Source organism: Saimiri boliviensis, chromosome 4 (genome assembly GCF_048565385.1).
Source record: "Saimiri boliviensis isolate mSaiBol1 chromosome 4, mSaiBol1.pri, whole genome shotgun sequence".
NCBI classification, from domain to species: Eukaryota; Metazoa; Chordata; class Mammalia; order Primates; family Cebidae; genus Saimiri; species Saimiri boliviensis.
The window spans coordinates 79,524,336-79,540,321 of record NC_133452.1 but is presented as its reverse complement, the minus strand read 5'-3'; the positions used below and the strand labels follow the sequence as shown (position 1 = coordinate 79,540,321).

At 44.5% G+C, this 15,986-nt stretch overlaps 1 protein-coding gene across 1 annotated transcript in view; it reads right to left on the bottom strand.

The window, feature by feature from the left end:
• Positions 1-15,986, bottom strand: part of GABRR1 (gamma-aminobutyric acid type A receptor subunit rho1) — a 43,341-nt gene that overhangs the window by 10,814 nt on the left and 16,541 nt on the right. The window contains exons 3-6 of the mRNA XM_010333796.3: positions 14,768-14,874; positions 11,141-11,208; positions 9,826-10,049; positions 1,311-1,393 (exon numbers count right to left, since the gene is read on the bottom strand). Coding sequence (XP_010332098.1) covers positions 1,311-1,393; positions 9,826-10,049; positions 11,141-11,208; positions 14,768-14,874 — 482 coding nt within the window. The remainder of the gene's footprint in view (positions 1-1,310; positions 1,394-9,825; positions 10,050-11,140; positions 11,209-14,767; positions 14,875-15,986) is intronic.

The following is a 15,986-nucleotide window of genomic DNA, read 5'->3' as shown; positions in this document are numbered from 1 at the left end:
ACAATCACGGCTCACTGCAGCCTCAGGCTCTTGGGCTTAAGTGATCCACTTGCCTCAGCCTCCTGAGAAACTGGGACCACAGGTGCTAGCCACCACACCCAACACATATTTGTATTTTTTGTAGAGACAGGGTCTTGCTATGTTGCCCAAGCTGGTCTTCAGCTTCTGGGCTTCAGTGATCCTGTTACCCCGGCCACCCACAGTGCTAGGATTACAGGTGTGAGCAACAGTGCCCAGTCATTGCTTTAATTTTTGAGGAGCTGCTCTCCACAGTGGCTGCACCATTTTACATTCCTACCCACAAAGCATAAGGGTTCTAATTTATTCACATCCTCCCAGCACTGTTTTCTGTTTTGCCGATGGTATTCATCCAGTAAATGTAACTGACTGCAGTTTGGGTTTGCAGTTTCCTAACGATTAGTGACGCGGAACATCTTTTCTCGTGCTTCTTGGCCATTTGTGTATCTTCTTTGGAGAAACGTCTATTCAAGTCCTTTGTCCATTTTTTAAGCAAGTTACCTGTTTTGCTGCTGCTGTTGTTGAGTTTTAGTTGTTCTCTTTATATTCTGGATCTCAATCCCTTATCAGATAGGTGATTTGCCAAAATATTCTCCCATTTGTGGGTTGCCCTTTTACTCTTTTGATAATGTCGATGCACAAAATTAGCAATTTTCATGTAGTCTAATTTGCGTGTTTTTTCTTTTGTTGCCTGCACCAATGGTGTCTTAGGGCCTGGTTTTTAGCTTTTCCAGGACATCTGTGTGTGTGCAACCTTCCTGAAATCCCTTGTTGTGCCTGAGAGTCTCAGCCACCACCGGAACTCACAGTGGCAGTTCCCTAGGGGGCAACTATTGTCAAACTTGTTTTGGCCAGGAAATCTTTCTTCAGCAGAAATCACATTTAGACGAGCAATAAACATGTAAAAAATGAGCTTTCTGGATGAATTTGCACGCGTGTCTCTGTGAGTGTGTGTGTGTGTGTGTGTGCGCGCGCTAAGCAAAGGGCTTGGAAGGAGACCCATATTCACTTAGCCCTCTACTTCCCCTCCTCAAGCAGTTATCCTGATTCAATAGAACAAAGTTTAAAACCATTGCCACAGGGCATTAAAAAGATCAATTATGGCAACGGAAGGTTTTAGTTCCAAATTTGTTCCTGATACTTAAAATTACCTGAGACCTAGCTTCAATCTAAAAAATTACTTTAAAAGTATTGTCGTGAATAAGGAATACACACTGTTCCTGCAGTTGAGAGTTAGAGGTGTTCAGAATTATCAGGAGTTGTGTGCTGACCCTGGGCACAATTCTACTCACAGCTTTCAATTTCAAGAGAGCACGTTTGTGTGTCCAAGGGAAACCGGCTGAAGTCCATGTTGCACATTGCAGTTACTGTAACCCTAGGGCCACAAAGACAAAACTGATTTATTCAGAGCCTGCAAAAGACAAGTGCAAAATGACAAAACAAGTGGAAAAGGCCTCTGCTTCCTTCCGATATGGTAACTGCATCCTTCTCATACTTCAAAAGCGATGTGTCAGGATTTAGACATGTGGCTTATGAGTGATATCCTCACTGGAGTACTCTTAGGCATTTATGTTTAACCCAAGGGTCAGTGTGAGGCAAATAGAATGTCTGCAACTCCTATCACATTCAATCATTTTAAAGAAGCAATGGTCTCAATCAATATAACAATGTGAAATAAAAACATGATATGAGTGGGTTTTTTTTGAGACAGAGTCTCACACTGTTGCCTAGGCTGGAGTGCAGCAGCGCGATCTCGGCTCACTGCGAGCTCTGCCTCCTGGGTTCAAGCAATTGTCCTGCCTCAGCCTCCCAAGTAGCTGGGACTACAGGCTTGCACCACCATGCCCAGCTAATTTTTTTGCATTTTTCGTAGAGACGGGGTTTCACCGTGTTGGTCAGGATGGTCTCCATCTTCTGACCTCGTGATCCACCCGCCTCAGCCTCCCAAAGTGCTGGGATTACAGGCGTGACCCACCATGCCCAGCCAATACAGTTTCTTAAAAGAAGCCCTGGGAGCATATATTGTTCTCCTGTTTCAGATAAATTCCAGTTCTTTTATTGATTTTATTGATATTTAATATTGTATACAATACTGTGCACACTCATGCCAGTTGCTGAGGTTGGCACTTTCTTTTTAACAATGTTGATATTTTTCGATTGATAATTGTATCTACTAGTGGACATATATGTTGTTAGTGGATAATTCCTTGGTGATCAAAGCAATGGAAAAACACTGAAAGTCTTATTGTGTTAACAGGCAAGTACTTGCTGGCATTAAGTGATTTTATTTCAGAGTTTACACAGGAAAAGAGGCTTCTGTATTAAAAGCCAAACACATACAGATCATTCTTCGTAGGTGAAAGGCCTCTTATCCAGTGGGGAATTTCACAGCAGGACATGATTAACACTTGTTCGCTGGTGCTGAATGCACTTTTCCTTCAACCACGCAATATTTGCTACGTAAAAGCTGTGGAAATTATATGGATAATTCATGGTCAAAAAGAAAAAAAGTCACTTTTAATTTAAATGAAAATTTCAAGGAAAAGAGCATTCTTGAAATGGAGTTATTCAAATATTTGCCTCACTTTTTCCACTGCTTTGAGGATAGGATGGTTGCATTCTATGTATGAGGCATTTTTGATGGCCAGTAGCTGGGTGGTCTTATGTCCCCTGGAAATCCTAATAAACAGGGCATGTTAGAGTATATGTGTCAGGGCAGGGGTCAGGCTGGCAGCTGACTCGATGCCCAACGGGTGGATTTCCACTTCTTTTTTTTTTTGTTTTGAGACGGAGTTTCGCTCTTGTTCCCCAGGCTGGAGTGCAATGGCGCGATCTCGGCTCACCACAACCTCCGCCTCCTGGGTTCAGGCAATTCTCCTGCCTCAGCCTCCTGAGTAGCTGGGATCACAGACATGCGCCACCACGCCCAGCTAATTTTTTGTATTTTTAGTAGAGACGGGGTTTCACCATGTTGACCAGGATGGTCTCCATCTCTTGACCTCGTGATGCACCCGCCTCGGCCTCCCAAAGTGCTGGACTTCCACTTCTATGGGTACATCATCACATAACGATGCCCACTGTCATCACCAACATGAAATAAGCTAAGAACTAACTTTGGGGACACTGGAGCTAACTTTAGGTACATGGAATGCCCAATGCAGAAAATGTTTTGCTACGAACCAGGGGACTGAATACCCCTTCTCTTTCTGTTAGTTGGTACAGGAACAGATGTTTTCAGAACTATAGACATCATCAGAATGGGTCTTCCCACTCTGACTCGCTTCTCCCTGTATAACCTCTACATAAAACAACCATTTGTGATGTAATCAAAGCCCAGGTTTATTCTTGTTTCCACAAGTTCCTTTAAATTGATTCATTGGAGAGGCTCTTCCCTGCCCTGGATGGAAACTTGGCAGGTCCCGTGGCTTTTCTGCTCACTCTCATGTAGTAGTCAAAACCCTCTTAAGTCATAAACCACACTTTAATTCAGAAATTAAAAGTTTCAGTCTAAGGTATTCATCAGCTTTAAAGTTCATTCAAATGAAGACATCTGCTGTCCCTCCTCAACTAAGATAAAAAGTTGGCATTTGAGTGGTCAGTTTCTGCCCATCTCTGATCTCCTCCCACACAGGTGGAAGTGTGAAGAGACAGGGAGGTGGGCATAGGACAGTTCCGTGGCTGAGCAGCTTCCTGCTCTCTGGGCCTGCTACCTGGTGGAAGCTGATACTTTTTTTTTTTGAGATGGGCTTTGGCTCTTGCTGCCCAGAGTGGAGTGCAGTGGCGTGATCTCAGCTCACTGCAACTTCCACCTCCTGGGTTCAACGATTGTCCAGCCTCAGTTTTCCAAGTAGCTGGGATTACAGGCATGCACCACCACGCCCAACTAATTTTTATTTTTTTTTTTTAGTGGAGATGTGTTGGCCTCCATATGTTGGTCGGGCTGGTCTCGAACCCCTGACCTCAAGTGATCTGCCTGCCTCGGCCTACCAAAGTGCTGGGATTTCAGGCTGGAGCCACCATGCCCGGCCCCGAAACTGATACTTTCTTTCCTGGCTTCCTCACTCCCATGACTAGGCACCTCCACACTGCAGGTTTCCATTCTCCAGCTCTTGGTTCACCCACCATCCACTCCACATACACTCACAGATCAATACAGACTGATCCCATCACAGCAAAAACTTCTGGGTCTGCCCCCAGAGTGGTCAGACAGCTCTGTTCTCCCACCTAAATGCACAGTGTCTCAAACTGCAGGCACACACACTCCAAGCTCTGTGAGAGGTTCCAGTGAAGGCCCACTCACAGCATGCCCACAAAGCTCTCCTGAGAAAATTTCACAAATCTTTCCATTCTCCCGCTGTCACTGACTCCTCTTCTTCTTCTTCTTTTTTTCTTTTTTCAGACAGAGATTTGCTCTGTTGCCCAGGCTGGAGCACAGTGGAGCAATCTCGGCTCACTGCAACCTCTGCCTCCCAGGTTCAAGCAATTCTTCTGCCTCAGCCTCCCAAGCAGCTGGGACTATAGACATGTGCCACCATGCCTGGCTAATTTTCATATTTTTAGTAGAGATGGGGTTTCTCCACATTGGCCAGGCTGGTCTTGAACCCCTGACTTCAGATGATCCACCTCAGCCTTCCAAAGTGCTGGGATTACAGGCCTGCGCTACCACATTCAGCCTCATTGACTCTTATATCTTGAAGTTGACTAGGGATTCAGAAGTCATGAAATTGGTTTTTCAATATTACCTCAGTAAAATCTACCAAGCATAACAGAGCATCTCCCTTGCGGATTTCAGGTTTTTTTTTTTTTTTTGAGACGGAGTTTCGCTCTTGTTACCCAGGCTGGAGTGCAATGGCGCGATCTCGGCTCACCGCATCCTCCGCCTCCTGGGTTCAGGCAATTCTCCTGCCTCAGCCTCCTGAGTAGCTGGGATTACAGGCACGTGCCACCATGCCCAGCTAATTTTTTTGTATTTTTAGTAGAGACGGGGTTTCACCATGTTGGCCAGGATGGTCTCGATCTCTTGACCTCGTGATCCACCCGCCTCGGCCTCCCAAAGTGCTGGGATTACAGGCTTGAGCCACTGGGCCCGCTGGATTTCAGTTTTTATTGTATGCTGATGCCTAGGAAACTGTTCTTGTTACCCTGTTGTCTAGCTCCTCCCACTGCCCTGCTGCATTCCTTATTTGCGTCCTAACCACTGGGTTCTATGCCTGTCTCCTCCCTAGCCTGCAGTCCCGCGAGGGACAGTGACCTCTATCCCTGTCTTTATGTCTCCAGAGCTTGAGTTAGAACCTGGCACAGCTTTCATTCATACAACTCCGCGGGCCACTGTGGCACCCAGGAGACTGTTAATAAGAACCTGCTGAAGTAATCAATGAGTGAATGAAGTGAGGAGATAGTAAATTAGTATGTATTTTAGGAGCTGGCCAGTTGCTGACAGAGTTGACATGTTTTCCTTAAATTTCAAAGTGGTGGTCTTTGGTAACTTAGATCTTTTTTTTTTTTTTTTTCATTTAAATAAAAAAAAACTCATAACTTTATTTGCAATGAGAAATCAACTCATCTGTTTTTAGGCACAGAGAGGGAAAGGAGGTGTTTTCTTGGTGAGTGAAGCTCCCTGAGGATTTTTATTCTGAACATATAAAAGATTTCCTACCCGCTTCTTGCACTCACATCCAGTGGTGCACTGGACTAGACTTCTACAGGCTTTGGGAGCTGATTGCTAGATTTTCAGGAAGCTCATGAGCCAGTTGTTAAGCACAGTTATTATTAAACATCAAAATTAAATGTCACATTAAAAACATAAATAATAGCTTCCAGTTCCAAAATGGTGGCCTAGAGGCAAGTTGCTTCGCTCCCTACCACAGAAAATCAAAAACAAATGTAACACGCCAAGACTTTCACCAGCAACGACCCAGAGTTCATGGATGAGGATGAGGCAGTTCCCTAGGCCCCAGAGAAATAGAAAAACTGAGCTGACAGCAGGAGAACTGGACTTACACATCCCTAACGCTCCTCTCTCCCTTTTTACCTGTCACCAAATGCATGGAAAATCTTCCCACAACTCATGATTTCTACACTGGAAAAGGTGAAATTGAGGTGATCAATCAGCTTCTCTACCTTCTTGGGTTCCCTGGCAGGAGACTTTTCCTTGCCTTAACGTACGGGAAGCATCATGATTGCCTGAAGGGAGACATAGCCCTGAGAACAGGCAGAGACAAAGGGGAGGCAGAAATACCATCTCCAGCGTGGACGCTATGCTCCATAACTCGACCAAAGGAGATGCCAAATCAAAGTGGTTGTTCAGCAGTACTGCGGGAAGAACATTCTGCAGGTCCCCTGGGCACGAATCCCTCGCCAGCCTTCACACACTGCAGGAATAATCCCTTCAGGACCTCCCCCATTTAGGACAGGCAGTGCACAGACAGACCAGTTACTGGAGCAAGGCGAACCTGGGCTGTAGGTGCCACCTAGAGCTGAAAAGGAGGCAGCAATCTAGGGACAGATTCACTAAGCAAATACAGTCAATAAAAAACAAAACTGGGCCGGGCGCGGTGGCTCACGCCTGTAATCCCAGCACTTTGGGAGGCCGAGGTGGGTGGATCACGAGGTCAAGAGATCGAGACCATCCTGGTCAACATGATGAAACCCCATCTCTACTAAAATACAAAAAATTAGCTGGGCATGGTGGCGTGTGCCTGTAATCCCAGCTAGTCAGGAGGCTGAGGCAGGAGAATTGCCTGAACCCAGGAGGCGGAGGTTGCGGTGAGCTGAGATCGCACCATTGCACTCCAGCCTGGGTAACAAGAGCGAAACTCCGTCTCAAAAAATAAGTAAACAAACAAATAAATAAATAAATAATAAAAAACAAAACTAACTGAACAGAGAAAACTGGAATAAATAACTAATCCTTCCTTGCAAAGACATAGATGTATATCAACAAGAAACAACAGCAAACAGGAACTATGACCTTCCCAAAAGGGGACCCCAATAAGACCATGATTTGTAACCTCTCTGACAAAAATCCAAATGAGTAATTTTAAGAAAATGTAGTTATATGCAAAATAACACACAAAAAAACCTCAGAAATTTATCATAGAAATTTAACAAAGAGATTGAAATAACAACAACAATGAAAATCAAACAGAAATCCTGGACGTGAGAAACACATTTGTTGAACTGAAGAACTCTTTAGAGGCTCTCAGCAGCAGAGTGAACCAAGCAGAGAAAACAATCCATGAGTTAGAAGACTGGCTATTTGAAATTATAGTCAGATGAGAAAAAATTTAAAAAGAATAAAAAGGAATGAAGGTTGCCTACAAGATATGGAAAATTACCTCAAAGGACATAATCTAAGAATTATTGATGTTCAAGAAAGAGCTGAGCAAGAGCAAGGGGTGGAAAGTGTATTCAAAGGAGTAATAACAGGAAACTTTCCAAAACTTAAGAAAGAGATAAATATACAGGTATAGGAAGGTCTGAGAGCACCAAACAGAATCAATGCAATTAAGACTACCTCCAGACATACAGTAATTCATCTCGAAGGTCAAGAACAAAGAGAGGATCCTAAAAGCAGAAGATAAATAAGGCAAATAACATTAAAAAACTCTGATTTGGCTGGTCTGAAGGTAGTGAGAAATCTTGACTGATTGTTCACAGTTACAGACAGAACTCCTTGTTCTGCTCTTCTCCCCCTTCTCACTACTGCACTTGACTAGTTTTAAAAACAAAAATTAATACAGCTCCAATTTGTCTGGCAACAGACTTCCCAACAGAAACCATTCTGGCCAGGAGGAAGTAGAAGAACATTTTCAAAGTGCTCAGAGAAAAAAACTGCAAGAATGTTGTATCCAACCACATTTTCCCTTGAAGATAAAGGAGCGATGAAGTCTTTTCCAGACAAACAAAAGCAGAGAGGATTCACTATTACCAGACTTACCTTGTAAAAACAAAAGTAACAAATATCACTTCCTAATTATTTCACTACATTTTATCATTATCTATATTCTTGAAGCCATTTACACTTACTGCATCTGCATGGTAGAAATATTGCATAATGGTGTGCTGTCATGAATTTCTTCCTAATTCTGGATTTAGTGACCTCAGGTTGGGAGCTTGAAATCAGCCAGGATGGGAGTATTTACACTACAGATATCAGCAAACTGCCACTGGGTTGTGTTGTTGTATTGGTAGTTTTTGAGCCTTAAGATGCCTTGAAAATCTGCTTCAGGAGGCCAAGCGTGATGGCTCACACCGATAATCCCTGAACTCTGGAAGATTAAGGTGGGAGGATGGCTTGAGCTCAGGAATTCAAGACCAGCCTGAGCAACACAGGGACATTCTGTTTTTACAGAAATGTTTTTTTAAGAAAAGTATCTGGATATAGTGGCACATGCCTTTGGTCCCAGCCACTTGGGAGGCAGAAGTCAGATTACTGCCTGGGTCTGGGAAGTTGAGGCTGCAGTAAAGCCATGATCATGCCACAGTACTCCAGCCTGAGCAACAGAATAAAACTCTGAAAAAAAAGAGGGAAAAAGAGAGAGAGAAATAGAGAAAGAAAGATAGAGAGAAAGAAAGGAAGGAAGGAAGGAAGGGAGGGAGGGAGGGAAAGGAAGTAAACAGAAGGGAATAGAAGAATAAAAAGAAAAAGAAAGGAAAGGAAAAGAAAAGAAAGAAAAAGGAAAGCAAAAGAAAGAAAAAGAGAAAAGAAAACCTGCCTCAGAAATGTGGACCTCAGGGAGAACCAGTTCAACATGGTTTGGGGAAGGGTTGCACATCCTGGACCCGCCTGAGTACTTCTGATGGGAGGAAGCATTTTAAACCTTAAAGATGAAAACCCCATAACCCCACTCTGTGTCAGGTACCTAATTACTTAGGTTCCAAGCCAGAATGAATATGGAGGGATCATTATAAATACTCCTTTGGGCAATGGGGCCAGAAATTCAGCTTCAACATTGCAACCTCTTATTCTATAGGTCTGCTGTGTAACCATCCATGAACCCTCTATTTATACATTGATGTGTGGATTCATCTTTATCATTCATCAACACGGAAGCCAAAGCAAAGTCCATGAAACTGGAATGCACCCTCCACACAGCACAAGAGGAATACCCCACAGCAAGTGAACACATCCCTTCTCTGTGAAGGCCTGCTGCTCATCTCCACGTGCCTCCTAGGGAGGTGAATACCATAAGTTTCTAAAGCTTCTGTGCAGCCTGAAAACCACACTGTAGAGCTGTGTTAAGGAAAGCTTCCCTGAGCCAGTGCTTAATGAGCAAGTAAACATTTCTGAAGTATATGAATTGGTGACAAGATTTTATTTGTATTTTAAAAGTGATGTTCAGAATGGCACTTCAAGTCATCAAGTAGCCCGGGGTCCCCATAGTTTCTCAAGTAGGACACTATGGAAAAAAGGAAGGAAAATATGCCTGTGGTGGCCAGATGAAGCAAAAGAGCTTTTTTTTTTTAAACCAAAGTTCTAAAATGTTCCCAAAAGATGCAAATCAGAGACATTGTAGGAGGTAAGTCCTTGAGAACACATTATCTGTTTCTCTGACTCCTACTAGAGAAATAAACTTTATTATTGAAATATAATATATAGAATAGTATCAGCTTGAGAAATTGCCCCAAATATATTTTCAAGGCTGAATATACCTTTTAGATTTCTACTCATGTATAAAGTTGATGTTGAGAAGCTGACAGCTACTGAAAAGTTAGAAAGTAGACATTCGGAGCCAAAAACCCAAATTGCTGTTGTGAAACCAATGCTTTTCTTGGTTAAGATGAACGATCTGCCTTTCTTCCTACCTGAGACTGTAGAGCACTTTCCCATCGGGCTGGACCCGCAACATGACGTTGTCTGTGGTGGTGTCATGGATGAAGGAACGTTTGGAGTGCACGAAAAACATGTCAGGGACCCAGATCTTCTTCACCAGCCGGCCATCAAATGTCATGCTGAGGTTGTTGGTGCTTGGAAAAGACAGCCTCTCGTCCTTCCAGTAGTGCCTCAGGTAGAGGGTCATTGTAAAGTCCTGGGGGGCAGAGGGGCACAGAAGGAACCCCAGACACACACAAACCCACTGAGGTGTGGATTCTATAGTCCCTGTGGAGCCATCACTTGGCTGGGGAATGAAATTGGGCCAAATGAGATCTTGTGAGTCCCTGGAGTTTGCTGCAGTAGGAGGAAGAGAACGCTGCGGGGGAAGAACTCAGCTAGAAGCCTGGAGCAGACCGTGTGAGTGTGCCTGGCCCTGCCCCAAGCTCTTGGCATTCACTCTACACTCGAGAGGCTGCTACTGTCACTGCGTGTAACTCAAGCCACAAGTGCCAGAAAGTTAATGCCCGCAAGCAGCACTCAACCAGAGAGAAGGCGGTGGATAAATACCCCAGCTCCTGCACCCCTGAGTTGGATAACCCTGAAGTGTGCTCTACACTGACTCCCAGAGTACTCCCGTGGCACTGAGTTCTATGTTTCTATGACTGAGTTTTATACCAGTTCCACAGTAACTCGTTTGACAGCACAGTCCTCTGCTTCCTTCTCTTCCTCTGTCCCTTCCCCACTCTGTTCTGCTGTTTCCCAGGATCGCTTTCTATATAAACCACTTATACTTGTGAATGCTTCCCTCAGGTCTGCTTCTTGGGGGACCCAAACTAAGACAGGTCCCTAAAACGTCCTGTAAATCAAGGACTTGGAGGATGTTGCACTTTTTATCTGAACCCACCAAAAAGGGGTGGAGGGTGGGGGCGGGGGAAAGGACACTCTTTTGCTTCTTTTGCATTTCCACAGCCAGGTACGGAATCCACAGGAGTAAGATGTGTCTGACTACTTGGCAGCTGCAAACTTGGGTCCTGCTGCTTACATTTGAGAGCCTTTGTCCCGAAAATGCATCCCAGGGGCAAGAGCCTGGGCACTGGAGTGGGAAAGGTCAAGCTTGTTATCTGGCTCTGTTTCATACCACTTGGGTGGCTGTGGGCAAATCTTGAGCCATCTGTAAAAAGACTGTGGGCATTCCCACCACCCAGAGCAGTTGTCAGATGAATTGAATTCAGGTTCGTGGAACTCCTGGCCTAGGACAGGCTTTGTGAAACCCCCTGTGGTGGCTCTGGTCAGAGAAGCACTTACCATGTCAACCTCTGAGATGCTATCCAAACTCTCCACCTGCACATCCACACCAACCGGAATGGCAGGGCCTGGGGACAGAGCGTGACAAGAGCATTCACTATTTTTTGTTTGTTTGTTTGTTTTGTTTTTTGTTTTTTTATTGCATTTTAGGTTTTGGGGTACATGTGATGAACATGCAAGATTGTTGCATAGGTACACACATGGCAGTGTGGTTTGCTGCCTTCCGTCCCCTCACCTGTATCTGTCATTTCTCCCCATGCTATCTCTTCCCACCTCCCCACCCACCCGCCCCTCCCCCATTTCCCCCCAACGGACCCCAGTGTGTAGTGCTCCCCTCCCTGTGTCCATGTGTTCTCATTGTTCAACACCCGCCTATGAGTGAGAATATACGGTGTTTGATTTTCTGCTCTTGTGTCAGTTTGCTGAGAATGATGGTTTCCAGGTTCATCCATGTCCCTACAAAGGACGTGAACTCATCGTTTTTGATGGCTGCGTAATATTCCATGGTGTATATGTACCACATTTTCCCTATCCAGTCTATCATCGTTGGGCATTTGGGTTGGTTCCAGGTCTTTGCTATTGTAAACAGTGCTGCAATGAACATTCGTGTGCACGTGTCCTTGTAGTAGAATGATTTATAATCCTTTGGATATATACCCAGTAATGGGATTGCTGGGTCAAATGGGATTTCTATTTTTAGGTCCTTGAGGAATCGCCACACTGTCTTCCACAATGGTTGAATTAATTTACATTCCCACCAACAGTGTAGAAGTGTTCCTATTTCTCCACATCCTCTCCAGCATCTGTTGTTTCCCGATTTTTTAATGATCGCCATTCTAACTGGTGTGAGATGGTATCTCAATGTGGTTTTGATTTGCATTTCTCTGATGACCAGTGATGATGAGCATTTTTTCATATGTTTGTTGGCCTCCTGTATGTCTTCTTTTGTAAAGTATCTGTTCATATCCTTCGCCCATTTTTGAATGGGCTTGTTTGTTTTTTTCTTGTAGATCTGCTTTAGTTCTTTGTAAATTCTGGATATCAGCCCCTTGTCAGATGGGTAGGCTGCAAAAATTTTTTCCCATTCTGTTGGTTGCCGATTCACTCTACTGACTGTTTCTTTTGCCGTGCAGAAGCTGTGGAGTTTGATTAGGTCCCATTTGTCTATTTTGGCTTTTGTTGCCATTGCTTTTGGCGTTTTGGTCATGAAGTCCTTGCCTACACCTATGTCCTGTATGGTTTTGCCTAGATTTTCTTCTAAGGTTTTTATGGTATTAAGTCTGATGTTTAAGTCTTTAATCTATCTGGAGTTAATTTTGGTGTAATGTGTCAGGAAGGGGTCCTGTTTCTGCTTTCTGCACATGGCTAGCCAGTTTTCCCAACACCATTTATTAAACAGGGAGTCCTTTCCCCATTGCTTGTTTTTGTCAGGTTTGTCGAAGATCAGATGGTTGTGGGTATGTTGTATTTCCTGTGAGGGCTCTGTTCTGTTCCATTGGTCTATATCTCTGTTTTGGTACCAGTACCGTGCTGTTTTGATTACTGTAGCCTTGTAGTATAGTTTGAAGTCCGGTAGTGTGATGCCTCCTGCCTTGTTCTTTTTGCTTAGAATTGACTTGGCTATGCAGGCTCTCTTTTGGTTCCATATGAAGTTTAAGGTGTTTTTTTCCAGTTCTGTGAAGAAGGTCATTGGTAGCTTGATGGGAATAGCGTTGAATCTGTAAATTACTTTGGGCAGTATGGCCATTTTCACGATGTTGATTCTTCCTAACCATGAACATGGAATGTTTCTCCATCTGTTTGTATCCTCTCTTATTTCGTTGAGCAATGGCTTGTAGTTCTCCTTGAAGAGGTCCTTTACGTTCCTTGTTAGTTGTATTCCTAGGTACTTTATTCTCTTTGTAGCAATTGTGAATGGCAGTTCGTTCTTGATTTGGCTCTCTTGAAGTCTATTACTGGTGTACAGGAAGAGCATTCACTATTTTTACTCCAACTTTTAGTATGGAGAAAATAGGCAAAATGAGCATTTCCCCTGGAACCTCAATGTCATGTTAGACTTGGAGGTTTGGTCACACCAACCTGAAGTCAAACCAGAGATGAAAGCATGGTATCATAGGCTGGCTTTCTGAAATATTCCAACGAAAGTCTGGAAACATCCTTTCTTGGTTATATATGCTCCTCTGAAGGTATGATGAAGGCCTAGGTCAAAGGCTGGGTCTGATCTAAGAGTAACTGACTTCTTAGCATGAGGTCACCCACATTATTCTCTAGATTTGCCTTCCGATTTTGCACCCCCTTTCATCCTGGAAGCCAGCGTCTCTCATCTGGCCATGAGAAAGGCATTGTTTGGTGATAGGCACTCAGAACTGAAGTCACATTCAGATCATTTGCCAGACCCACAGACCTGCATCTTTGCAACATGATGGAGTAGCTTCAGGGAAGGCAGGATGCCTGTTCAAGGACGGCTTTAAAGCATTTGATTTTTTTGTTATTTCTGGGCCATGCCGACTCAATACTGATAAAGAATAAGGAAGCATAATAAAGGGAATTGATTCCTGCCCCCTTTCTTCCCTGCTGTCAGGATGAAGGGCAGGCGTGGAGCACACTGAATCATTCTGGAGTAAAGGTGGGTTTGGATTCAACAATGGTGGATTATGGACTGGATAGAGACTCTGTTCCACAGCCTATTTATTCCTTGGGCAAAAGTGACTAGAAGAAATAAAAGGTATGAGAATGATTTCTTTTTAAAAAAAATTTTTTGGAGACAGTGTCTCACTCTGTTGCCCAGGCAGGAGTGCAGTGGTGTGATGTCAGCTCACTGCAACCTCTGCCTCCTGGGTTCAAGCAGTTCTCATACCTCAGCCTCCTGAATAGCTGGGACTATAGGTGCACACCACCACAGCTGGCTAATTTTTGTATTTTTAGTAGAGACAGGGTTTCACCATGTTGCTCAGGTTGTTCTCAAAGTCCTGAGCTCAATCCGCCCGCCTCAGCCTCCCAAAGCGTTAGGATTTCACGCATGAGACACCATGCCCAGCCAAGTCTGATTTCTAAAATAAATATTTCTTTTCCAGAAAAATAAACCCATAAGGATGAAAACTTCTTGACCCTAAGAAGGTTGAAACCCAGCAGCTGCAGGCTAAGCTTCAAAGGGCTTTGCCATTCTTCTGGACCAAATCATTATTCTCTCAAGCTATTCCCATTTAATTTAAACCAGCGGACCACCCTCTGCCAAGGATATGCACCCTGAACTCTGTCTGCCAGCTCCCAGATGACAACAAATATAATTCAAAGTTGTTACTTCAGAGCATTTTTAGGGAGCCGCATTCGGCGGCGGCTGCCCTATGTCCCCCTGCCCTTCCTGCTGGCCTCCCTCACTGTGAGCCATCCTTGTCAGGGGCAGTAGCCATCCAGCCGCAGATACCTCCTGAGACTGTTCAGCAGAACCCAGGACTGGGCAAGGCAGATGCTCAGAATGTTCCGTGGGCTCCATGTCTTGTCCACCAAGCACAACTGAGGCAGACCGGGACAGGGGAGAGCGAAGCTGTGCTGTCCCTTGGCTGAATTTCCTGCCCACAGACAGAGGACCAAAAGGAAGAGGACACCCCGCCAGTGTACATCCCCTACCTCCGAAACCAGGCCTCATGCTGAAATCATGATCATCTATCCTCAGAAGCTGTTCCGACTTTGTCAGAGGCGATTTGGTGATGTCAGGGCTTCGTTTCAGAATTGGGCTGCCAAGGCGGAAGAAACCAGGTTGATCATATATCCCAGCCAAGCCAAACAAAAAAGAACTTGCATTCTGACTTGATTTGGATAGGTGTGACGGGGGGTGCTATTTCTTCTTTGAAGCTGTTGGACATCCCCTCTTCCTTTCTCCCTCTTTCTGGATAAATGAACTGACCCAGAAGGTCCAAGACATTGGCTTTGACCATGACTGCGGAGCTTTAAAAATACTGATGCCCAGGCCCAACCTCAGAGATGCTGATTTGAACGGTCGAAGAATAGGGTCTGGAAATTGGTATTTTTAAAGCTTAGCAGATGATTTGAATGCGTAACCAAGACTGAAAATTGCTGGTTCCACTCTTATTACTAATAGTCCAAATTCCCTTAAAGTGTCTTAGCTTTGGGGGAGGGGGAGGGGGAGCTGGAGAGGAGAGCTAGTGAGTATGGTCCAAGCCTGGCATGCCAACCTCTCTTGTCCCGCTGTGGAGGGATTGGGGCCTTACCCTCGAGGGCAATGCCAACTATCCTGTCTGCATGGAAGGATAGTTGGCATCCTCCTGCTGCTACTTCTGAACTGCACCTGGGGTCATTTGTATTTACTTTCACTTTTTCTCAATTGGTAACATACTTTTAGCATTTGACAATTTTTTTAAAAAAGAAATGTGAAGACTCAGCATCTCCTTTCTGCTTCCACCCACCCTGCCCCTACCTAGCCCTCATCCACAGGTGTTTTGCTTTTTCTTCTTTGAGACAAGAGTCTCATTCTGTCACCCAGGCTGGAGTGCAGTGGTATGATCTCGACTCACTGCAACCTCCGCCTCCCAGGTTTAAGTGATTCTTGTGCCTCAGCCTCCCAAGTAGCTGAGATTACAGCCAGCCGCCACCTCGCCCAGCTAAGTTTTATATTTTTAGCAGAGATGTGGGGTTCGCCATGTTGGCCAAGTTAGTCTCAAACTCCTGGCCTCAAGTGATCCACCCCCCTCAGCCTCCCAAAGTGCTAGAATTACAGGTGTGAGCCACCACACGTGGCCAGGTGTTTTTCTTATTGGTTTCTTGTCTATCTGACCAGTTTCTTATATATATATCTGTATATATACAAGTATATACAGATATATATTCT